Source organism: Ornithodoros turicata, chromosome 6, assembly GCF_037126465.1.
Source record: "Ornithodoros turicata isolate Travis chromosome 6, ASM3712646v1, whole genome shotgun sequence".
NCBI classification, from domain to species: domain Eukaryota; kingdom Metazoa; phylum Arthropoda; class Arachnida; order Ixodida; family Argasidae; genus Ornithodoros; species Ornithodoros turicata.
This window is the reverse complement of record NC_088206.1, coordinates 24,112,072-24,137,240: the sequence shown is the minus strand read 5'-3', so window position 1 is coordinate 24,137,240 and position 25,169 is coordinate 24,112,072. Positions and strand designations below refer to the sequence as shown.

Here is a 25,169-nt window from a genome sequence, read left to right as displayed (position 1 = left end):
CTGCTTTATTTGAACAAATCTTAGGTCCCCTTGGAGTACGAATTAACGGGATTGCACTGTATTTTTCTTTTGTCAATGTAGGCATTCATATAAATGCATTGATGAACCACTTCCAATTCAATGGCATTTTATTTTTCTCAAACATACATTCATACATGCCCTGAGTCCATGCAGTATGCTTGAATGATTTCCTCAAGGTTAAATAACCTCACAACATTTAGATTCTGTAGCGAGCATTGAAATGGTCGTCTGCTGTGTGTTACAGGGGTAACCACTGGGGGTCTACATAGCGTGGCTTTTTCACTTGCAGGGACAGCAATGACACATCTGTATAAAGATCAGACTCCTGTACATAGTCATCTGCAATGAAGTCAGCACCGCCTCCTGGGCCTGCGGTCAACCCTCTTTGGCCTGCGCTTTTGTTGTAGCTGCTGCTCCACAAGATCTGCCAGCTTACCCTGTTCCGCCAGCATGGATAAGAACGTGCAGATGAACTGGTCGTAATTGTGAGCCCTTCGGCAGTCGTCTATCTGCAATGGCGCAAGTTATTACTTAGAAACAGGAGGCTGTTGACAGTGGAACATCATGCTCCTACAAGAGCAAAGCATGGATTTGTGGAGTCCATCTTCAATAAAACCTCCATAACTTTGAGATTCGGTATCGCACATATGAAACACAAGAGCACCCATTTAGAACTATCACACTTGGCACTTCCAGCACTTACAAGTGAACTTCTGTGGCTGTGCTGAAATACATAGACCTGAATCCGTATCAAAGCAGTGGAAATTCCAAATAAGACAAATAGTATTATTAGGACTTAGAATAACTTTTGTATAGAGGTGTGCAAATATTCGAAATTTTGAATACCAATAGAATATTTGTGATATTCATATTCAAACTTCTTCGAGTGTCCATTTTTTCGAATATCATACCAGCTTCCTACCAAGCTGTTGCGGTAACAGCGAAGAATAGTAGAACAGACAAAGCACACTGAGTTTTCGAAGTTGATACGATAATTTGCAAATGCATCGCTACACGTTCGCTAACCGAAAATAGTACACAGTTGTGTACAGCCTCCATTAAAACTGCAATACGCTTCGTCTGCACAGTCCCAGCTACAGTTGATTGCCAAGCAAAATGTGAACATTCGTGTGAGGCCTATAGTTTGGTTAAATTCTGATTAAATACTAAAATTTTGTTGGTGTTGACCTGAACACCAATGTTCACTGTGCCACTGCACGCACATCTGAAACCTGAGTCTCAAACGCGTTGTTTCAATTTTGATTTATGGTAGTGACATTTTGCATTGCTATACTTTTGAGCTTGAACGAGTCACCAGGGATATAGCATAATCAGATCATCGACGCATGCAACGACAGTGATAATCGAGAAGTGGGATGTGACGATATTTGGACATGATTTCTCCAACCCCGACGTTGTGCGACTGCATGTTAAAAATGCCAACTAGGACGACAATAATGCTGCAGAATCATTTGAAGCTGCACTCACTCTTGTTACAGATGATAGCAAGATGTATATGGCTTTAGATGAAATGAACGAAGCGCTGAACATGAACGTTGCAGAAACGATTGCGCATGGCAAGCACAACCATAAGGCATCATAGAAGATCACGGTTTTACAGGGCTAATGAACGAGGCTGTTTTGCATTACCATCGGGAACGATGGTCTCATGCATGAGAGCACAGTGAAACTGTACACTCTCTTGTGTACATGACAAATGTAGAAGGCATTGCCAGTGCAAGAAGAGAGCACTTCCTACCTTCGTTTTCCTTCTAAATAACCTGTGAACTGAGACGTGCTCATCAGTAAACCATCCAACATTCTGAACATGTCCCGGGCTTCACTGCTCTTTACTTCCATTCTGTCTGTCTGTTTCACCAGCACTTAGAATGCCAACACAGGTGCTCAGTGTCCATGAAGGATTTTCCCAGTGCAGGTTGTTTTTATGGTTTTCAGTTTGCCTTGTGAGAACAGCACATTGTTTCATTGTAAGAACAATTTAACTGTACATGTGAAGATGAGCATGTATGCCTTATAGTAAGCCAATACATTACCTAATACATATTCCTGATCAGCCCCTTTTCAAGTGTGTGTCCTGGGGCATATTTCTAAGGAATAGCAGCACACAACTGTGACCATGCTAGTTTCTGGGGTTTAATTGTTACTCTTAAAAGCCTTTATCCTCTGACGTGATATTCAAAATTCGATTCAATATTCCAATGGCAATTTTGCAGTACATAATTTTCGCTAGGAACCAATTTTCGCCAAATTCGCAAGCACTCTTTTCTTCGCGAATTTAAAGTTCCGCAAAATATTCGAAGCAATGACAGAAAAAATATACGAACAAAATATGTAAGAAATTGGACCCCAAGATGATGAGGCAACTTATGTACACGGTTTCTTACGCTATTTATTTATTTATTTAAACATACTGCAACCCCTTTAAGGGGTTATTGCAGGAGTGCATCAAAGAAGCATTCACAGGAAAATTGGCAGACAGAACCATCCAGAGCGTTCCAGTCTTCAACGGGTACAAATGGGGACAATATTTAGCTGATGAGAGCTTCTGAGTGAGGATGTTCCAGCGTATGATAAATATTTGCGTATATAATATATATAAATATAATAAATATTACACCGCATTGCCTCACAAAGTGTTCAATACTTCTCCGCTACAAGTGCAGACAGAAGTCCAGCCTTCACGAATCCTGTGTGGATGTCAGCATCCTGTGGTTCCGCATCCTTGTAAGCCTGGGTCATGTAGCAAGCGTGTACGGGTTTAAGCACGATGCCACGCGGATCAGGCTTTACAGAAGTTGCCGCATCACTATCGAGTGCCAATCGTACCTGCTCGATGCGGTGACAAGAAAAGATGCAGTGACGGAAGACAGGGCAATTCGGCAATGATCCAGATACCAGTCGAGTAAGGACCCTAATCGCAGCCTTCTCAGATAGAAGGGCTCAAAAGGAAGACAAATGCAACGGGTTATTACCCAGTTGTGATACCTTCTGTTAACTCCTTCCTGGAAGTTTAAGGGGGAGGGCACCGCGGTACAGCAAATTTGCGGTTCTGCAAATAATTGCCTGATCCTGAATCCTCGCAAACTCGCTAATTATTGAGCCCGCAGATTTAACCACTTATACAGTAGTCATATTCAATTCATATTCGAAAATTTAAACATTTGCACACCTCTACTTCTATAGTAAGCCATGGCCTCCACCACAGCACTAACGCTTGCGTTACATTTAAAGGGGCCCTAAACCGCTTGCCGAATACAGTGTATTCTCCAATTGTCATGTTCCATGAAAGAACACGGCTCACATTATCCGAATATAGTAGACTCGTTTATTGATACCCCGACATTTCGTACTTTCGGTTAATTCAAACATGTTTCAAATCTTTTTTTGACCACTATATTTTGAATGTAATGATAAGCTCCCTAATTTCAATGCCATCTTCACTTAATTCAAACTTTTCGTTCCCTCGCAAAGTGTTTCTGCCCGCAGAATGCGTCGAAACGAAGCTTGCAAAGTGGCTCCTGTTTTCGATTAGTTACGCTCATGGGGCGCTGAACACAAAACGATACTTTAGTCCGCCAGTGCACGCTTCAAATGTGCCACACATAATGTCTTCACGGGGGAAATAGTCGACTGATAATTTGGACTTACCAATTTTTCGGACAAAGCTGTTGGCATTGTCAGACGCTTCATAGAACTAATGTGTTTCCATGTCCAATAATTCGGGCTGTACCTAATTCACACCATACTCATCTCGCTTCAGACCTGCATGGTTTCGGGACTTATGGTCTCCCAAGTGCCCAATCTTTTGTCCTGGATTAAAACGAAGGCCATTCCTGACACGACACGTGTGCAAATGCAGCTCATGCGGGAAGGCAGAATTTATTTGCGTGGGACCAAAACCAAACTGAACGCTCTGCTTTAGACTCGTTGCAAAAGCTAACCTTTCAATGGGCATTTCTTCAACTAAGATTATCTCTGAGTATCGGAAATACTGCAATGTCATCCTAAATTTCAGGTGAGGATGTCAATGACACATGTAGAGCGGTAGACATGTTGAGTAGAGAAAACCTTGAAAAATGTGCAGATACATACATAAGGAACCACAATGTCATGCAACATATATGTAGGCAAAATACCGTAATTTCACACATATTAGCCGCGGCTTATGCGCGATTTCTTTTTCTCACGGGCGCTCTGCGGCTTATCCACCGGTGCGGCTTATCTGCTGACTATTTTTTCCTGGTATTTTCCCCATACGCCAGTTTTAACGAAAGGGCCGACAGTGTCTCTGGAACAGCACTGCCCTGCCGATGCACGAACAGTGTGTAACAGGGACGGGTCCACATTTGAGTAGATTGATCTTCCTGGTGCATTCCCCAAAGCAGCTTTAACGAAAGTGGTGACAGTGATTCACATCCTCTGGAAGGCCACTAACCCATCAATCCACAAAAAACGCCCAACAAGGGCAACATCCGATCTTGGCAGAACTCTAGAGCTGACCCCGGAGTATGGACCACAGGGTTTATGGCCTTCTCTATGGTCTCCTTTGTCGCACAAATCAGTCGTCTCTTATTGCCCGCGGCTTATCTGCGAGTGCGTCTTATCTGCTAGAAAATTTTCAAAGCTTTCCTAAAAACGCGTCCTGCGGCTTATCTGCAGTGCGGATTATACGCGTGAAATTATGGTACTGCTAATTCAAACAAAAATCTGTGTTGAATTTACTGTATTGAATTTCTTTAGTTCTAATGAGAGTTTCACAAAGAAACAATGCCATGAAAAACGCATAATCTGCTTGACCCTCTCCTACGTTGTGTCACTATGTAGCCATATATAGCAATGCTGCATTCCAAGCACTGAAGATCGAGGACATCGGATACCTAGCTATTGACAGGCCCTGTTGAGACAAGGGTTGTGTTCGCTTACTGAACACTAGCAACTCAAGAGTAGAGAGAGACAGCTCTTGGTGGATGAAAATACAATGCCGCGGCTCTCATGACGTAACCCCGTGACTCACGATCTAAAATTTGAGGATTCAACGCTTGAGATGCTCAAAAGTCGACTCACAATTACTCTCCTCTCGATGCGGGTTGCTGGAGTCGACGACGTACGATGACTCTCATACGTCAGGATTCCGACTCGCGGGTTGCGCGAGCTGAATAAATGAATACAACCAAGATGTGGCGCGGGGAGTTGTGGTTTTGGGAACATCGCAGTGACCTCACGAAGCAATACAGTGCTGAAAACATAGTGCGCACAGGGAATGGAACACTGTGAACCTTCCATACAATTTGAACGGTTTCTCTTCTTTGGGGTTTTTCAGAGGAAAGATGTTTAGAATTTACCTCACTTACTGATACTAAATAAATTAATGTATAATCGTCTCGACTGGTTGATGGGGTGTAAAATCAAAATGACGCTCGACGATTGTGAGTAGTGGGACATCGCCAAAAGGGTGCAGGGAATATTGTGTCAGTTTGGAGGCATTATGCACTCTTTTTTTTTTGTGGCAATAATTTTTGGAGAATGTTCACCGTCGGCAACGTAGCACAGCGCATCAAATAAAAGTGCACCTTGTATATGTACGTGTTTAGTGCCCCTCCAAGGCTTAAACCAAAGCTAAGAATGCTGTGATGCTCACAATCACTAGCCGCGTTTACATGAATACAACAAAAGCGTATCGAATCGAGTCGAAACCGGAGAGAAGATGATACGGCACCGTTTACATGGATGCGCACCGAGTCCAGACCGAAGATGGTGCCACGCGGTGTCATATCGGAAAGTTAGAGGCGCACTTCCGCAAATACTGCAATTTCCTGTGTCCCGCTACCTTCGTACCGAACGTCAAAACGTCGAAAACGTAGCATTTACGCTCCATTTTCAAGCGTACATCAGAATGAACTCAGCTCTACGGCTGCAAGCCCTGCTGCTTCTGTCAGTGTAGACAAACCTACATATCCAAAATGGAGCGTGGCTGAGGACTCCCTAACATCACCATTTTGTCATTCCGACTGGGAGTAGTAGACGACGCAAGTAGCCTGCTCCGAACTCCCCTTCCCATAATCCTCTCTTCTTCCGTCGATGCGCATCCACTGTCTCGATCCACCTCTGTTTAGCGGATTGAATACGATACGCTCTCCTAGCGAATTGACCCTTTTACATGGGTGGAATCAATTCGACAACTGGATACGATACGCTTGTATCGTATTCATTTAAACGCAGCTACTGTGCAGAGTAGTTCAACTAAATTTGCATCTGATTATTCATACTTGCGTTTCATAGCCAGTGGTTTGGCTGCGATAACATCACTTTGAGAAGCTTGCATTTTTTCGTTCTGCATAGCACCAAGGCTACCGATTCCACACAAAACGTATGGAACATTGTAGCGCAGATACAACACATAGAACAAATACGCAAATGAGCCGAGGCGAACTCCATCTAGGGACAAACACAGCACGCACAGCACCAAGAGCCTAAGGGACAAAGTGAACAGGTAATTCACGAAAATTGCTTTTTCGGCTTTTTGGTATTTTTGGCATTGGCTTTTTCATGAATTACTTGTTATATACTAAACATCATGGCAGTCTCCGTGTGCCTCATGACAGAGCTGTGCAACTGTTTACAACTGTTCGGAAAACAAGGTGTTGAAATATCATGATGCGAGTATAGTGGAGACTATTTGTAGTCAACCTTACAGGAATTGCTGAAATGTTTACTATATGCACTGCCTACATATTAACATCACTGACAAAAAGATCAATTCGCAAAGCCACAGCAAAGTGCAACAAGCGCAAACTACAGAAACAGAGCAGTTTCATTACTGAGAATAATTAGACCCTTGTGATTTTGGGTTTTCTGTGTTTTCAAAAATGTGTTTTTATTTCGGGTGCTGTAAAATAGAGTAAAATCAGGTGGATAAGCAGATTTTTGGCTGACTTCTCACGTTTCATGTGAACACAAGATGCTGAGTGTCTCTGCTGGATGCACAGTGTTTAGCTTTCTCCAGTGCCCACCTTGGTGGAGGAATTTCCACCTTGCCAAGCTCATTTTGGGGGTTTCTCTGGTTTTACCCTGTGATTACGTTAGTGCAAACCAGGTTTCAGCACAGGGTCCTAAGAATAATGTGTCACTATCACTTGCTGCAATGAACTGCTATGTCGATGTCAACCCGTCCAATACTGTGAAGCGCATTGCCAGCAAGCTCCATTAAATATCTTACCTGTTTAATATGCTGGAATATGTTCGACATAAAGACTTTTGAGCTATATCTGTTTATATCAATCCCAGTATAACTGACACTCTGTGCATCCAGCGAATTGGTGCAACTATGTCATTACCTGTTTGGATCTCCATGGAACGGCAATCTTTGCTGCATGCCATTGCCATGTGCTCCATTGTTACCAAAAATGTAGTGACACACGATACGGAAGTAGAGTAAGTAAAGCACACTTACCACATACTTTCGTCTCTTATCAATTTCATCTTTGAGGGCACTCTCACAAGCACAGATCTCCGCTTCCACTGTCTTGAGAAGAGCCAGCAAGTCGTGGGGTGCAAAGGGATGCTCTTCTCCAAAACGCACAGCCACGAGACGATCCACCTCAGGAGGGGGAGAGACTGGGGAGTTGAAGGCACTGCCTGCCTCAGAGGCAGTGTCTGTGCTCGAGGATGACGTGCTAGGCGCTGGGGAGTGTGCTTCCATCAGTGGACTCTTGGCATAATTATGGGCATCCATAGCTGGTTGGTCACGCATCTGCATCCATATCAATGTACAGTAGGTGCTCATTAATTTGAACTCGAGGGGACAACAGACCTTTGTTCGAATAATCGGAAAGTTGAATTATCAGAAATTCACCTACATGTGTTGCAAAACAAAAAGTGTGGTTCGTTAGTTGGGTGGCTACACAGGCAAAGGACATTTTTATTCTTTTCTCTACACAAGCCTGATTATACGTAGGTGTTCAGGGTAGTGCGTCAGGACAAGAGCCGCCAATATTTCGAATAGAGAATGTTCTTCTTCTGCCCAGAAGAAATATCGGCGACTCTCGTCCTGAAGCACTTCCCTTAACTTTTCCTTCCTGGTTTGCTGGATTTCCTATGATTCTATGATTATAAGTAGGAACACACATACCAAGTTCACTAATTCAAGTTCACTAATTTAGCAGTCTACAGACAGAGGGGTATTGAAAAGATACCAATCTATGGTTGACTGCATAACCAATACATAGTAAAAACAAGCAGTTGCCTATGTGTCTCTTTATACAGAGAGAGAGATATATATATAGATACTCATGGAACGATGCGACAGCACCAGAGGGCACGTGTTTCGCCGTGTTTGTGGCTTGTCAGCTCTGGGTAGCTGCGTATCGTTCGGAATTGGCAAACCAGGGGTCTCTCAGCGAGCGATATACACCTGGGAGAGTGACTGAGCACTCCTCAATGCCACAGTGCAAGCCAGTGAATTATAATGAGGGGAAAAAAAGCCATTAAAGAAACAAGTACATGACACCAGACGTGTTTGAAATTCAAAATTACAGATTAAGATGGCTTCTATGGCTGCACGCAGATAAACAGATACTCATGGAATGGTTCATAAAATGGTTCATTTTACTTTTGCGAAAAATGAAAAGTCCCGGTTTGACTTGAACGCCCCTCGTATATAAAGAGACAGAGTATCTTCTTTAGCAGATGGATACATCAGAAGCTTAGCAATGTGTTCAAAAGCAGGTGCCTAAAAATGCCTAATGAGATGATACACCAACGGGCAGAAGCCATTTTCTACCGGAAGGAACATTTTACAAAGCAAAACAACTTTACAAAAAGTGTGAATTAAACGAAAGTGCCATTTGAATTAAGCGGCGTAAAACAATCCGGGCTAAACAAAAAATCTAAAAACTGTTCAAATTAACCAAAGTATGAATTAATAAGAGTCTGCAGTTTTTATGCTTTAATAATTAAATAAAGGCGGCATTCAACTGGTACAAGAGCAATGATGTATAAGTTTCTAAGTGTTCATTTGAAGGAACTAAAGTGAAATTCAACCACCATGTTTTTTACCAATATGTAGAACTCGGCCTTGTCATGTCACACGCAAACCATTATATCTTCTTTCTAATATTTTCCACAGAGATGAATTCAAAGCTTCATGGCCCCCGATCGCAGTGTCCACAGATTGTCTGCCACAAGTTGGAGGCAGCTGTGGATTGGCGGGCAGGAAACATGTGGTAGTGAAATGCTATTATGTAACACCCGCGGGCCGAAATCAGGCTCCAAAATTGCCTTGAATGAGGGCTCAGGCTCGGGTCCAGTCAGAGAGTTCTTGAGCCTGAGTCAGGCCGAGCTTTTGTGAGCCATTCTTTCACATTACTTAAACAAAGCAGCCCGGTGCCTGGGCTCTTCCTTAGTCTTTCTGCTAAAACGCTACAACATAGGTGTCACATTATTCTCAACTTTGCCATGTTGAGGATCACGCCATCAGACTGGCACCCGGGACATGACGCCAATGTTTTGCTACATGCACAAACTGCATCAAAGGCTGAGCTTGTGCGTTCCAGGTATGTGTGGTTTACACTGTGTTATCAGTCTCTACTGTATGGATTGAAGCTGTTTGGTGGATCGCATCACAAATCTGTCTATGTAGCTGCAGGCTGGGCCTCGGTCGAGCTCAGTTTTTGGCAGCCAAGTCGGGTAAGCCTCTGTGGCATCGGTACGAACTGGGCCAACTAGACTACATTCATGACTAATGTCACGGTCCGTCAATACTCTTTCTGGTCAGGAATCTCTGCTTGAATACAATAGGTAAGGTCACGTAGTGACCACAGCTCCCCCGCAGGGGCGATCGCGTCGTTCGGGGGGAGACTCCCTCGTGGAGCAGACGACATTTTCACAGCACTGCGTGTTCTCAGCGAAGATTGGAGCTGTTATTTTTGAAGGTTCGTTTCTGGTTCAGAGCAGAAACAAGTTACACTCAAACTGGTTCATGATTTCACTCGGTACATCTCGGTTCAGTGAACCGATTTTGGACCGTTGATTATTGACCGAGTGCAGACTGCAACTTTGTCTTTTTCTGACACGCAAAATTTTAATTTAATGACGTAGCAACATGATTTAAGCAGGACCAAACACACAAGATAGAATTCTTGCTTACTAAAGTGTTGCCTGACAGCATATTCCAACTAGAAACTGACTAACAAGATTCGGATGTCAAATTCAGCGGCGAAACTATTATAGTGATATCATAGCTTGGGTATATGAGTGAAGTCAGTTCCAGGACATTTCACTGAACAAACTATCTACATAAAATGATGGAACTGCACATAGAGTTTTATTTGGAAACGATCACTGTTCTCACGGCGCAAAAGGAAATTTTGGGGATTGCGCTGAAGCTACGTACAGGGTGTCCCAGCTAAATGCGAACAGATTTAAAAAATATATATATATATACAGTCAAACTCCTTTATAGCGAACACCTTTTTAACGAAAATACCACTACAGCAAATTTTTTTTGCGGTCCCGCTGGAGCCTATAGGTCCAATAATGGACATCCTTTTGAACGAAAATACCTTTACTGCGAATTTTTTTTTGCTGTCCCCTGAGCTTCGTTGTAAAGGAGTTTGACTGTATATAACTTTTTCGAGATGAAATCAGTTGCAATATAGCATATGCTGAAGGGCACTCCTTCAGAAGGCACCAGCAAACTCCTAAGCCAATGTCCTAATTAACTTTCAATAATAAACTTTTTAATTATAAAACCTACGAAGTTGTCCCAATGAGAACATCTGGTCCCTTCGGTCACCTGATACCATAGCCATTTTCAGAACAAAAATCCGTTCAATAGATATCCACAAAAAATTTGTGAAGGAGCACCATTTTTTCCTTTATTTTGTTCATTGCGCATCTCCAGAGGTGCGTCTTCCCTTCTCTCCCAATGTGAGAGGGTGAAGGAGCACAGTGCGGCCTCTTGAGTCCTCTAAAAAGATTAAAAGGACACAGAAAATGCAACCCGAGATAAGGGCAGTTCCGATAGCGTCACTCGATGCATTTGTTTTTGTCTTGTTTCCGCAAGTTACTGAAGCTCATCTTTGACGCATGAGGCGGCATTGTGCTCCTTCACCCTCTCACATTGGGAGTGAAGGGAAAACACGCCTCTGGAGATGCGCAATGAACAAAATAAAGGAAAAAAATTGTGTTTTTGAGGACGATCTATAAACGGATTTTTGTTCTGAAAACGGCTATTGTATCAGGTGACTGAAGGGACCAGATGTTCTGATTGGGACAACATCGTAGTTTTTTTAATTAAAAAGTTAATTATTGAAAGTTAATTAGGACATTGGCTTAGGAGTTTGCTGGTACCCTCCTAAGGAGTGCCCTTTAGCATATGCTATATTGCAATTGATTTCATGTCGAAAAAAGTGACATACATATATATATATTTTTTTAAAATCTGTTCGCATTTAGCTGGGACACCCTGTATATGAGGACAACGTGGTGGTAACTGGTGACAAACAAAAGCAGCTGGAAAGAGATAAGAAAGGAAAAAGGCAGTAAACTGCAGTAAATTTATTGTGTTATTCTAACCTTTCTCTTGAAATTCAGAATGAACACAAGGAAGCAATAATTTTTTAGACAATAATACACAGCCATGAATGAGCTCTAGAGTCTGTAGTCTGTAGTAAATGCGTATTTTCGTTGATGAACTATGGACTGTGTCCTGCCATGAGGTATGATTTGTACATCTCTTCCAGAAGCCTTCAATAACAGGAAGGAGATTACTTTATAATCTGCACTATTCCTTTAAAGTGAAAGGTCTTCGCAGTGATGGAAGCACAATAAGGCTGCACGCGTTGTGGCACGACACTACTGAGCTTTCCCCCGCAAGCCGCGGCTGACCTTGAGGGAGTCTGGGATTGGCTGGCGACATGAAATGTCATTCAGTGTTGAGCCTTGGAATACAGGGTTCTGATACATCAACTCCATGTGACGTAGCTCAGTGATGTTTACTGACGAAATGGAGGAAGGAGAGAAGTGTGCTGATTTCGCTCCTCAATGTGCTTTGTAAATAATGAAAATGCTTGGAGAACAGAAACAAGTTTTGCACATGTTGAGGCACAACAAAACCCCTACTTTCACCCTGTGCAGTTACCTTTAATAAAGTCTGCAGAACAGTTCATCTAGCCCTTTAAGGTTTGTTCACGAATGTTAAGATTGTAAAGGTTGTACTTAGTTTGTAGCTGAGTGTACTTTGAATGTTGAGATCCAACTATTTTTCTTTGCATAATTAACATGCCCCCCTTTGAGCAAATTTATGTTAATTAGCTAAGTAACTATGGTACATATTCTCTAGCTCCACTGGGCAACATAACGATGCCATGCACTGTTGGGACACTTATTTTTTTTTTTATTTTGTACTTGCACGAATTATTAGTCAAGCCCCTAGCTTTCTGCGTTAGAAAATTTACTTTACCATGAAGTGAGATTTACAAATCCACAGGAATCCGCGGGTAGGAGACAACAAGCAAGAAAAAAGTGCAACATTCTATCAAGATCGCATATCGAATCATCCTGTGCACTTTTCCAGCCTTTAGTAACTTTTCGTTGCCCAAAGAAAACTCGACCCAACTCTGTCAATCTCTCTCCGGGTGTGCTGTCATTAAATTTCCTTTCGTCGTGGCAGATTTGACTGTTTAAGTGTCAGGCATTGCAGTCGCGACTGATTGGGTTTAACCCGCAAAAATGTCGCAGATCGATATAAATCTTTACATAATTCTGCAAGACATCAAATATTCCGCGAAAAACAGATGATTCTGAGAGAAACAGCAGGTTCCGCAAGACATGGCTAATTACGCGGAATTTCGCAAATTCGCAGAAACTAGTGGCTGTAATGATTAGGTACACGCAACATTGCCTGAAAGCTTGGAAGATAACCTACTCAGCAGTCTTTTCTTATGCACAAACACACAGAGAAATAACAGAATTGAACCTCTATATAACGAAATTGAAAATGACCACACTTTAGTTAGTTTGTTAGTTAGAATAATTTGTTAAATAGAACTTGTAGAGAAAACATGGTGCAAGCGCCGGCCCGCGTAACCCATTCTAGCGTACATCGTTTTGTCATAATTCTGGCTTTAAAATACGATCAACACTCTTATTCTTGAATATCGTGCAAGTTTTATTGAGCGCAAATATCATCGCCATACTTATGGTGCCATTCAGGACAGCACAAAAAATAAGTCTTGCCTCAGCCGTCCTGTCTGATGCAAGCACAGAATGTCCGTAACTTGCGGACCCCCCCCCCCCCCCCCCCAGCAACGACGCTTTTCTTTTCTCCCTTGGACATGGCATTGATTATCGCAAGTTTCTCGTCAACTAACAAAATCTTTAGTTTTCAAACTGCACTATACTCGTGTTCAACTTAAGAAGGAAAAGAAGTCTAGTCCGTCATCTACATATGTCTTTGGAGATAAGGAGAGACACAATAGCGCACCGGGAGAGATACTGCAGCGTCGCCATGGGGGAGGGCTCGCGTAGTGTCATGTGGCCAGTCTTAGCAGCCAATACGGAAGCAGAGTGAGTGTGATGGATTACATTATCTGACGGAGGAGGGAGAGTGACGTCTCTGTGCCCAGCCATCCTATCTGCGGCGCAGTAATACTCTGAGAGCTGACGGACAAGATTTCCATTTCTGTCTCATGTTGAACACGACTATAATCACAAACAACAATAACACCAGCTTTATTTGAATGATTATAAGCGGGGAGTTTCATCACGAGGCGTGATACTCTACCGGTCTAACCCGTTGCTGGCGGTGATGTGGGAAATGTAATAATGAATCGCCTGACAGTGAGGACCGAAGTCTTACGGTGTCCAAAACGTTTAGAGGTGCTTTTAAGGCAGAGCATCGGTGGGCTGGATTTGGCCATGGACCGAGCAATTTTGACATAGTGAGGGGGAGAGTGTCCAGCTGATTTAGAGGCACTGAAAGTCTGGATCTGAAAGGTTGGTAGTGTGGGTTCCACATCACCGCAGTGACGCCATCTAGGAGAGTAGACTTGTCGCAAGCGGTAACGCCACTGGGCTGTAAACGCACACATCCGATGAGTTAATGCAGCGTCTTGACGAGACACGTTTCATGGCATCGAAACACGAAAGTGGCACGGGAGTGACAGCGTGGCTTCCATAGTAAAAGCAATTAGATGGAAGCCTTATCTGTTGATTACGTCATTCCACGTGACAACGTCAATAACGAATAAGAACGTACTGTGACGTTGACGTCACTCCTCCTCCCTCACCTCTCTCTCTCACTTGGGGACCGGAGCATGCGGTGCTGCAACAGAAAGTTTTTCTGGACTTCTTGCCCTGCAGGCTTCATTAAACAGAACGTGCTTAATGGAGACACTTCGTTAAATGAAGTGCAGAAATAAACTGGCCTCTACGGAGAAGTGCACGTGCAACAGAAATCATACGGTAAATAGAGGATTTCATTAAATCGACGTTCGCTATATTGATGTTCAACTGTCATACGTTAAATAGAGGGTTTTGTTAAATCGATGTTCAACTGTAGCTCCATACCATTTGCTGAAGAGCTTCCAACACAATGGCTCGATTTGTCTTCAAGGTCTTCAGCTTCTGTTCATATGCCTGCCGCCGATCGGGTACCACAGCCATCAAGTTGAAGCGGATGTCACCACCTCCCAACCGTTCCATTATCACCTGAATAACAAAGGCCTTTTATGAGCACCTTAAAACTGTCTTGGCGCATTATGGCCTAAGTTGCTAATGTGCCTTAAAAATACCAATCATCATCATCATCATCATCATCATATGAGCACCTTAATCAGTTCAGGAACACTTTTTCTGAGCACTGCCCAATAAAAAAAATTGTGTCTGTCATCATCACACTGTTGCTTAAATACTGGACAAGGTAAGCCTCATGTAGCCCAATGTTTCTGCAAAGCCAGCACCTTCTGAAAAATCCAGAATCCTCAACCACGGGCATTTGTTGCTGAAAATTGCAATTACAAAGTCATGTCCTAGGTCGGCCTAGCCGCTGCAAATGCAGAGCAGACGACACGTACACCAGAATACGATGTTGCTCTGATGTCGACCAACTGAAAGAAACTTGTGCGTCTGGAAAATTGCTTCATTCCCCTACCCTGAAGAGAGCATACTATGCACAGACCACACAGTATACAGGTCAGTGGTGCCAATGACTGAGGAATGAACGATCTTGAAGTATACAATTGCGTGCCTAGGTAACAAATAAACATTTGCACTTGATATAGATGTGACTTTGTTGTAGCATGCGTTACCATTGCACGTGTGACACCCACATCAGCTTTTCGTCAATAAGTAGACATAACTCCAGATGACAAGCTGATGTTTTTATCAGTCTTGCATGACATGCCCATTTGGAATACAACTACGCGTAATCCTTCAAGGTGTACATGGAGGTGCAGGAGTTACCAACAACTGCAAATGTTTTTATAGTTGCAATAAATTGTTGCAGTGAGACTTTATTGACGTAGAACTGTTATTATGTATGCTGCGTTTCCACATATTGTGGATGTTTTCACATAGTGCGTGTTTCCATATATTGTATTACACTGCATACTCTGTGCAAGTTAAACTTCTGTGCAGGAGAGGGGAGAATGGGTGGAGAAATCACGTGTGCAGTGTTCCTCCACTCACCCGTTGACGCGGAGTAACCAACGTGCTCGATGTTGTGGTTACTTCGTTGCTTCCTTCCCACGTGAACAGACCCACGTGGGCTCTCCGCGTCCAGTTTGTTGTGCTGGGGGGCGGCAAATCGTGTGCCGCGGTAGGTTACGTTAGAGGCTGCAGGAAAGGGGAACTGAGGAGCTGCGCGGAAGCGTGACCTACTTGCAGAGCGTATTGCATTAACTGGTGTGTATGATTTTTATTTGAATTTTGAGTTGTAAATTCTTTTGAATGCCCGTATGGACAGTGTGCGCTCTGGAACCTTCTCAGGCACGCAGCCTTTAGTCCCGTAGCCCATCCAGTTGTATTCTGGAAAAATAAATTGAACTGAATTGAATATAGTGAAGTGCAGACAACTACAAAAAAAAAAGAAAAAGGAAAAAAAAGTATGTTGGGCCTGTGTATCTTTACCCATGTAGCTTATGGAGCATATGCAGGATGTGGAGCATTTCCACTGGGGAAGCATGCGCAAATTGAGACACGTACCCTACGAAACTTATCTGTCCAGTCTTGTCCCTGCTGCCAAGGCCCATGGTCAATGGGGTAGGGCTTGAGGCCATCTAGCTCATAGAGACGTCCGTCAATAGGGACGTAGCTAACAAAGTGAAAGGCCTCCATGGTACGTCCCGTGGGCACTCCATGGGGTTTCTCCTGGGGTGGTTCCGGTTTGGCATGGCTGTTGTGTGCACGGGCGAGCTCTGGAGTGTTGCCAATGGCGTGCCCTTTGTTCTGAAATATATTCCTTCCATTATGTTCAGTCAACGCATGCTGAAAGCTAACCTCGGGTGACATGTTCTGCGTGTGTTCTTTCAGCCTTGTCAGCGTCGATCCCAAGTGGATTTTAGAACAGTTGAGAAGGATGCTCAGGAGGGAATGAGTTGCACAAGAATTAGGCACAATCTGAAACAAAAAAAAAGTTGATTTGAAAACTATGTTTCGCAGTGTTGCTCTGCTCTATACACGATTTTCTGCACTTCTGCACGATCTGCACTTCAAGCAATTGAAACTTCCGGCATACGAGGCCCATCCGCACCCCTAGTCACCGACGTGTTAATGGCTTACCACACTATCTACGCCGCAGGCCACAGGCTCGTTCTCCAGTGGGTTCCAGCCCATTGTGGTGTCGTGGGGAACGAGCAGGCCGACAGCGCCGCAGAAGCAGCACTCTCGTCTCGGAACCGGACCCGTATTGTTCTGCTCAGAGGAGACCGCCGTTCAATTCTGCGACGTCTAGTGACACCCCTGGCTTCCCGCCAACGGACAACCGACATTCTTCCCCCCTCTATGTTGAACAGAGTTGATCCCATGCTCGCTTTCCGCATGCCACGAAACACATCTCGTCAGGATTCTGCATTAATCCACCGCATGCGCCTCGATGTGGCCTTTACAGTTCAGTGGCGTTACCGCTTGAGACAAATTGATTCTCCCACCTGTTGCCACTGTGGTGCTCTTGAGGATCTGGAGCACATTCTTCTTCATTGCCCTCACTACGAACCTTCCCGAATCACACTCTCCGAGTCTCTTCGTCAGCTGGACTCTCGCCCTTTCTCCCTACCGAAATTGCTTGGTCCCTGGCCCAATCCAGCCCAGCAACGCTCTGCGCTCAAAGCTCTTCTGACATTTCTGGACACCATCGGACTTCGATCGTTATTGTAAAGGGGCTCGTTATTTTATTCCCCCCATTCCACCAAGCACTGGGGTAGAGTATCGCCTGTTGCGATGAAACTCCCCACTCTCCAAGGCCGAAAATAAAGTTGTTGTTGTTACACGATTTTCTCACCACTTCCGGTTCCCCTGCTTTCGTGGTTCCAAAACGATATCCGATTTCATAATTGTCATCCGCGCGGCCACGGGTGATAGCCGAAAGTGCCTCTGCGTTCCGCATGCTGTGACGTTAATAAATTTTGTTGAGACGCCGCGGTACTGCGGCATTCGGCGTACTGCGGGTTCAGTTACAGAATGATGGGGATAAACAAATTGTCTGTAGTGAAGTTCAACAGATTCCCATGAGACTAAAAATGGCACAAAGCATGAGCAGCAGCGGTTAAACGAGAGGGGTTCACTCCGATGGATGCATCGAGAATATGTAGCAGGCACTTTTTGAGTGAAAGAAAAAATTTTATTTCCAATAGTTGTATATTAGTTCGGTGATACGGATCTCCACCCTGAATCCAGATGCAGGCTTCTATGACTATGTCCCTCAGTCATGCCACCCTGCATACGTTGTTTACATTGCTTCACTGATCCCTGCTTTGTAAGTTGGTATTGGTTTCTTGGGGATGATCACTGGTGAACTGTTGTTATTCTTGTAGCCCCCGTACACCCTCCTAACCACCCAGATTGGATGCCAAGCATCTTCGCTCATAAGGATATTGCGGTAGGCAACACGTGTGGGAAAGATGCTCTCCAGCTGCAAGAATACGCTCCGATCTCCGGGAGGAAGGCTCGTAGAATAGCTGCTCGTCATTGTCTGTGAAAACAACGAGCAGCATGCACCACAATGAACGCGAGTTACAGCAAGTAACCCTGGAACCGGAAGTTCTCACTGGCTTTGTTTATATGTCCCCGTGAACAGGGTGTATACCGAGTGTTTCACGAAGGTCCCCCGGCTGAATAATTCGTAAACAGGTGTGGTATCGGCGAGGCATCGTCATGATGGCTAGAGGCGTGGACATAAAAGTTTGGGAATGGAACAATGGAGTCAGGCTGGGTAACTGGGCTCTGCCCTGTACATTCGGTGTAAGACACCACAGCATAATTTGGCGACGAGCGGGAACTACTTACGACTTGCTACAATGTCTGATCTTCCGCTGCCACCATTCTTTCTTCAGAATCCTGGTAAGCCTCCGCAGACCTGGCTGTCATGGCGGAAATCGTTCCAGAATTACCTCATCGCAACTGGACTGGACAGTGAATCTGCAACGCGTCGCAAGGCGATTCTTTACCACTGCTTGGGAAGCGAAAGTCAACGGATCTTCGATTTGCTACCATCGGGTGATTCTTCAACTACATCATCAGGTTCAGGAGACTCTACTGGGCAACCGGATGTTTTCGCAAAGGCTTTGCACACGTTGGACGTGCACTATGATGTCGCGACAAACGCAATCGCCGAACGGCATAATTTTCGACAACGTTGTCCACAATCGGGTGAAACGACCGACGACTACCTCATTGCACTTCGTCAGCTAGCTAACAACTGCGATTTTGGATCCACATGCGACACAATGCTCAGGGACCAAATTGTGGAGAGTACGAATGTTCCTCATCTCCGTGAGCGCTTGCTGCTCGAAGGCTCTGGCCTTACCTTGGATAGGACTCTGGCTCTCGCACGTCAATTTGAGCAAACACAGAAGGAAGTGAAACAATTCCACAAGTACGAAGAAGATTTCACTGTACAAGAAGTTGCCAAGCGAGGATTCAAGCAGACTGCTAAGAAGCAGTTCTGAACTGGTAATAGACCATTGGTACCGACGTCAGGCAACCACATTGCTTTTGTTGCGGGTCGGCGGATCATCTCGTGAACTCACCTGTATGCAGAGCAAGAAACAAAAAGTGTTTGGCTTGCAATAAGATAGGACACTTTCGGTCTGTCTGCCGATCTTCTGGCCGAGTTCGTACATTAACTTTGGATCCGAGTACTTCTGGGTCGACCTCACAAGACGACAGCCCAACACTACTCGAACTTGCATCACCCGAAACGAGGCGCAAGACTGGAATATATCTTACAGTAAACGTTGAAGGCACCAAGTATCCGTCCGTCAGTCAGTATCCATTATTTCTGCAGCAATTTACAACAGGCACTTTTCTGGCATTACATTGAGGCTGACGTCCATCAACCTCTTCGACTACTCAAGAACCCGCATCGCTATAATCGGTTGCTTCCCAGCGTCAGTAACCCACAAGAACCGCACAGTGTGTGTGATCTTCTACGTCGTTTCGAGCGGTACAACTCTACTGGGTCTTGACGCGCTCATCGCACTGGAACTTAGGATCGACGGGCTCCAGCTTACGTGCTCTAACACAGTATCTACTCCATTACCGTCAGTACTCGCTTCAGATTTCGCACACCTGTTTAATGGTACGCTAGGAATTGCAAAGAAACTACATGCACAAGGTGAAAGTGCGGTCGGAAGTCAAGCTCGTTACTGGTAAATTGCGACGGCTACCGTTCACAGTTCGCGAACAAGTTTCAGATGAACTGCGATGACTAGAAGAGCAAGATATAATAGAGAAGATTACTGCGTCGGAATGGGTATCACCAATCGTGGTGGTGAAAAAGAAAGACGGCTCCATCCGCCTTTGTGTGGACCTCCGGGAGCCAAACAAGGCAGTCATACCAGATTGTTTCCCCTTGCCCCATACAGATGAACTGTTAAATGCCCTGTCTGGAGCTACGCGTTTCTCCAACCTCGACTTAGCTTCAGCATACCATCAGGTTCCTTTACATCCAGACAGCAGGGATCTAACAGCATTTATAAACCACGATGGCCTCTACCGTTTCAAACGTGTATGCTTTGGAATTGCATCCGCTCCGTCAGCGTTCCAGCTTATGATGTCACTCCTACTGCAAGGCAGTCAAGGAGTTATTCTATATTGACGACATCATCGTGTAGAGGCGAACTGAGCAGGAGCATATGGACAACCTTTGAGCAGTTCTACAACAACTTTTGCAAGAAGGCTTGCGGCTCAACCACAAGTGCATTTTTGACGTCCCCGAACTGACTTTCTTAGGACATACTGTGAGTGCTCAAGTGCTCTCACCTTTGCTATCGGCTACGGAAGCCATCGAGAAAGCCCCTCCGCCAACAGACATAGGATCTCTTCGGTCATCTCTTGGCCTTGTCGGTTATTAGGGTCTTTCATTCGTGTCAAGTCGCTGCTAGCTTCATGTCCAATTCTCCACATGTTCGACCCCCGTCTTCCAGTCGTAGTAACCACCGACGCTTCTTCTTGTGGTTTGGGTGCAGTTTTACAGCAGCTGCAGGATAACCACCTGTGCACTGTTGCTTTTGCATCCCAAACGCTGACTGCCCAAGAAAGGAAGTATTCTGTACGCGAACGTGAAGCATTGGCATGCTTGTGGGCGTGCGAACACTGGCACGTATATCTTTGGGGACGACCGTTTACACTACGCATTGACCACCAGGCTTTGGACACACTCCTGGGTTCACAAGGAAGTGGACACCGGCCCCTTCGCATCTCACGGTGGACCACTCGGCTCTTCTACTACAATTTCACCATCAAATACAAGAAAGGCGACCAAAATTGCTTCGCGGATGCCCTATCCAGGCTACCATTGCCTGCTCAAGATAGCTTCGATGAGGAAGTTGTCTGCGTAGTTTCGTCTGCAGTCTCAAAAAATGAAATGCAGGAAGCTTCACGCGTCGATCCTTCGATTACTGCTGTTGTCAAATTCATTGAAGACAACTCGTGGCCTTGCGCCAATTTACCGACATCACTGCTTCCGTTTTACCGTTGTCGAGATGAGCTTTCTTCCGTGGACGGACTACTACTACGAGGAGATCGCATTGTCGTTCCTCAGGCTCTGACTGACCGGCTCCTGGCGTCTGCTCATGACACCCATTGTGGTATTGTCCGCACGAAGCAGAGGTTGCGAGGGTACTACTGGTGGCATGGCATAGATTCTCAGGTGGAAAAGATGGTACGATCATGCTCTGTCTGCCAGGCTTGCGATAAGTCCGCGAAGACCGCCCAGCAACCTCTTCATCCAGTACCATTCCCTAAAGCACCGTGGTCGAAGCTGGGATTGGACATTGTTGGACCGTTTGAGCAGAACCCACAACCGTATCGCTATGCATTTACTCTGGCGGATTATCACAGCAAATGGCCGGAAGTTTCTTTTTCATCCGCCGTTACAGCGAGGACAGTAACTACGTTCTTGCAACATCTCTTTAGCCGTGAAGGATATCCGGACAAAGTTGTCACAGACAACGGGCCACAATTCCTCGCAGTCGAATTTTAAGACTTTCTTCGCAGTTGTGGAATACGTCATACTCTGGTATCGATCTACTACCCACAAGCCAACGGCCAAGTTGAGCGTTTTAACCACGTCCTCAAGGGCATCGTGCAAATCGCCGCTAATGAAAACAAGCCGCTTAGGACCACTGTGATGGAGTATCTAACTGTGTACAGGTCGACACCCCATGCAACTACTGGAGTTTCACCGTCGGTGCTTCTACACGGCCGCAACCTAAGAACGAAACTGCAGCCGACTGGCATCCCTATCATCACGCCGGAACTCGACATGCCTGCAATTCGGCGTCGTGTAGCAGCCCGGCAAACCAAACAGAAAACAAACAAGGACAACAACAGACGTGCCGTCAAGAAACGATTTCATCCAGGGGAGAATGTGCGCGTTCGCCTGCCTGGTAAGCAGACCAAAGGCAATTCAAAGTACTCAGCTCCTCTTACGATTGTAGCGCTCCGTGGTCCACTCTCGTACCTCCTCGAAGACGGGAGAGTGTGGCATTCATCAAAGTTTGCATGGGCTCAGCCACGAGTACCACCTGCGGGCGACAAAGTGGACACTTCGTCATGGCATGGGTGGTGGACTGTTTCAATTCCAGAAACGGAATCTGCGCCGGTAGAGCAACCCCAGGATGCCCTTGAAGCACCACCACCACCACCGCCATTACGACGTAGCGCGAGAAGTCGTGCACCACCTGTGAGATACCCGCACAGCACTTCAGGGACATAAAGTGGACATTTCATTTCGCTGGACATATACGTTGTGGAATGCTAGAGCATTTGCCGTCTTGTGTGCTGATTTGCAATTGACTTTCTCTCTCCCCCTATCTTTGTTTTGGAAGTTTGTATGTCATGGGATTGTCTCTTTCAACAAAGGGGGATACGTGATATCGGCGAGGCATCGTCATGATGGCTCGAGGCGTGGACATAAAAGTTTGGGAACGGAACGATGGAGTCAGGCTGCGTAACTGGGCTTTGCCCTGTACATTCAGTGTAAGACACCACAACAGGTAGCGCCGTCAAAGAACTTTCTTTTTGGTAAAGATCCTTGGGACATCAGCCATGAACTGAGTAGTGAGCAGTTCATTTGCATATGCTCACTAATTAAATAAACATCCTAACTTCTAAATTTTACTTTGCACGCTTTCGGAACCACTGTTTGACGTATTGGGACTTCAACGAAAAATATTCCAAGATAAAAAAAAAAAAACATGCCAACAATTACCGATTTCTTCGAGTAATTAATCGGTCTCGGTTTTCATATCCCTTGTGCGGAGCAGTGCACCAATGCACTCTTTGGATCAGCTATTCGGCTGGCAATTTCGTGTTCATCCGCCTGGTTCACCAACAAGGGTGACAAAAGATTAGGAACACCTGCAAGAGACTTTTTGGCATTCCTTCTCGATGCAACTGGTAAACAGCGCTGGCTGTTCTGTCCTTCCGTAAGTGAGATAGCGTGCTCTTATCATGGATGATGATGAATGCGCCGCAAGCGCTGTGTGCTAGTCGGGTAGAAAAGGAGAAGGAGGACCAAAAACATCTCTTGCGGTTGTTCCTTATCTTCCGTCACCCCCGTGTGCCAACCAGGTGGATGAACACGAAATTGACAACCGGAGTGCTACCGGACAAAGAGTGCATTGGTGCACTGCTCCACGCAAGAAATATGTAAACCAAAGCTAATTAATTCCTTGAAAAAAAAATAAAGTGTCGACCAGTTTTTATTCTTGGAATATTTTTTGTTGAAGGTCCCGATATGTAAAACAGTGGTTCTGAAAGCATGTGAAGTAAAAATTAAAAGTTAGGATGTTTATTTAATTAGTGAGCCTATGCAGATAACCCACTCATTACTCAGTTCATGGCTGATGCCTCAAAGAAAGTTATTCGGTTGCGCCGCCTGTTTACGAAATATTCAGCCAGAAGACCTTAGTAAAACACCAAGTATGCTGCAAGCAACACACATCTCTGAAACCTCAAGCTGCTCCGCAAGTGTCGCCCTGAATGAAATCAAAGGGGAAGCCAGAATGCTGTTTGCAACCACAGTGACAGATCATGACGATCTTTGTCACTGACTCAGTGTTACAGCACACTTTTACAAACAACACAACCGGTACAGGATACATGCATGTCAGCTCAAAGTTTTAGACACACACTACATAGGCATCATACCTGATGTGCAAAAAAGATGGAGTTAACTATCTCTTCCTTCTCAACTTGCTTCTCTCCTTGCACAACAATTTTTCTTCGGGAACGCCTTTCCTCTATCCATTTGAACAAGAATATGAAGCCATAGACGGGTCTGAAAAGATAGGGGGTGTAAAGTAAATTTCATCGACAATTAATGACAGTAAACTTCATCGACAATCGCCTGGAACACAACGTCAACTGATCATGCACTGATAGGCACCCTAGCAACCGTCAAAACATGTGGCCTACCCTTCGATTGACTTCTGAAGGTCGTAAATTTCTTCTACTTGGACACCCTTGACACCAAAATCTTCCAGCAGAAGAGTGAACAGTCCTGACAACAAACGGGTGGCTCGTGAAACGGAGAAAAGTAGCAGAAATTGTTTACCAACCTGGATCGCTTTCTAGCTGAAGCCAACCATCCGCAAGGCGGTTTAGGTCGACCGGCATTTTCTTCAAGTAATCACGTGGACCCTCGTTATTTACATTTCTAGCAGTGTACGAGTAACAAGAACAAGCAGTGCCTGTGTTTACTTTGTACTGTTCGCACTTCGCCGAGGGTGACTATGTACACATGTTCGCTGAAAAGAGTCGCAAGACGTAGCAGGACGACTCGCGAGTCAAGGCAGATTTTGACACAGAAATGACAAACTACGCAGCGGTATATCTACCTTGCATGTCTGCGATTCCATGATCCTGTGCATCCTCTGCATCATGGCGAAGCCACACGTAGCCAACTAAAGCAAAAAAGCCAAATGCAAGCTCTTTATAGCCAACTGTAGCCATTTTTTTTTAATTCGGCTGCGTCTACCACTGATCTCGATTGTAAAAGGCTGGATCGCGGATAGGGAGCGCGAGCGTGAAGAAACCGGCCGCCATCTTACGGTGCTCACAACAGTCGCCGCAGCGATCATGGCAACTTCTTGCAATTACGGTCGTACCAACCGTACTGGCAAGGTTACAGGGCCTAAATTTATACAGGTGAGTCACTCTTCATCAAAGAATAAATAGGCGTCCATTCTGTATATTTAGTTGACCATTATGAAGTGTTTTTTTGTCCAAAACGAGCACTGGATGCAGGTTGCTTGATCGGTCTTCCGACGTTCAATCGAGCACACTTGCATTTTACCCGGCGGCAAATACAGTTTGAGTGCATAATATGCTTGAAAGAACACGTTACACTACACAGGTAATGTTGTCATCAATATATGTGCGAGCACTCGAGCGCTTTTTTGCAT

At 44.9% G+C, this 25,169-nt stretch overlaps 2 protein-coding genes across 4 annotated transcripts in view; one reads left to right on the top strand and one right to left on the bottom strand.

The window, feature by feature from the left end:
* The window catches only part of LOC135396440 (protocadherin-like wing polarity protein stan), a 47,509-nt gene extending 46,858 nt beyond the window's left edge, over window positions 1–651 (top strand). Inside the window, exon 21 of the mRNA XM_064627404.1 lies at window positions 311–651. Within this exon, the coding sequence (XP_064483474.1) occupies window positions 311–335 (25 nt within the window). The 3' untranslated portion in view covers window positions 336–651. The remainder of the gene's footprint in view (window positions 1–310) is intronic.
* LOC135396441 (ubiquitin carboxyl-terminal hydrolase BAP1-like) lies at window positions 111–24,673 on the bottom strand. 3 transcript variants are annotated; one of them, XM_064627406.1, is made up of 9 exons: window positions 24,603–24,673; window positions 24,324–24,512; window positions 24,181–24,265; window positions 23,914–24,043; window positions 16,540–16,659; window positions 16,246–16,488; window positions 14,611–14,751; window positions 7,493–7,792; window positions 111–530 (listed from the first exon to the last, which is right to left on the bottom strand). In XM_064627406.1, the coding sequence occupies exons 2-9, from the start codon at window positions 24,379–24,381 to the stop codon at window positions 372–374; spliced, it is 1,236 nt and encodes a 411-aa protein (XP_064483476.1). In that variant the 5' UTR covers window positions 24,382–24,512; window positions 24,603–24,673; the 3' UTR covers window positions 111–371. The 3 variants fall into 3 exon arrangements, with proteins under 3 accessions (XP_064483476.1, XP_064483477.1, XP_064483475.1); XM_064627407.1 differs by having other exon boundaries at window positions 24,324–24,421; window positions 24,603–24,665; XM_064627405.1 differs by having other exon boundaries at window positions 24,324–24,655.
* Window positions 24,674–25,169: the final 496 nt, after the last annotated feature.

Coding starts and splice junctions, on each gene's coding strand:
- LOC135396441 (XM_064627406.1), bottom strand. CDS start 24,381: ATGCCGGTCGACCTAAACCGCCTTGCGGATGGTTGGCTTCAGCTAGAA. Junction 16,489..16,539: donor CGCAGAACATGTCACCCGAG/GTTAGCTTTCAG, acceptor AATATATTTCAG/AACAAAGGGCACGCCATTGG. Junction 14,752..16,245: donor GGACAGATAAGTTTCGTAGG/GTACGTGTCTCA, acceptor TTTGTTATTCAG/GTGATAATGGAACGGTTGGG.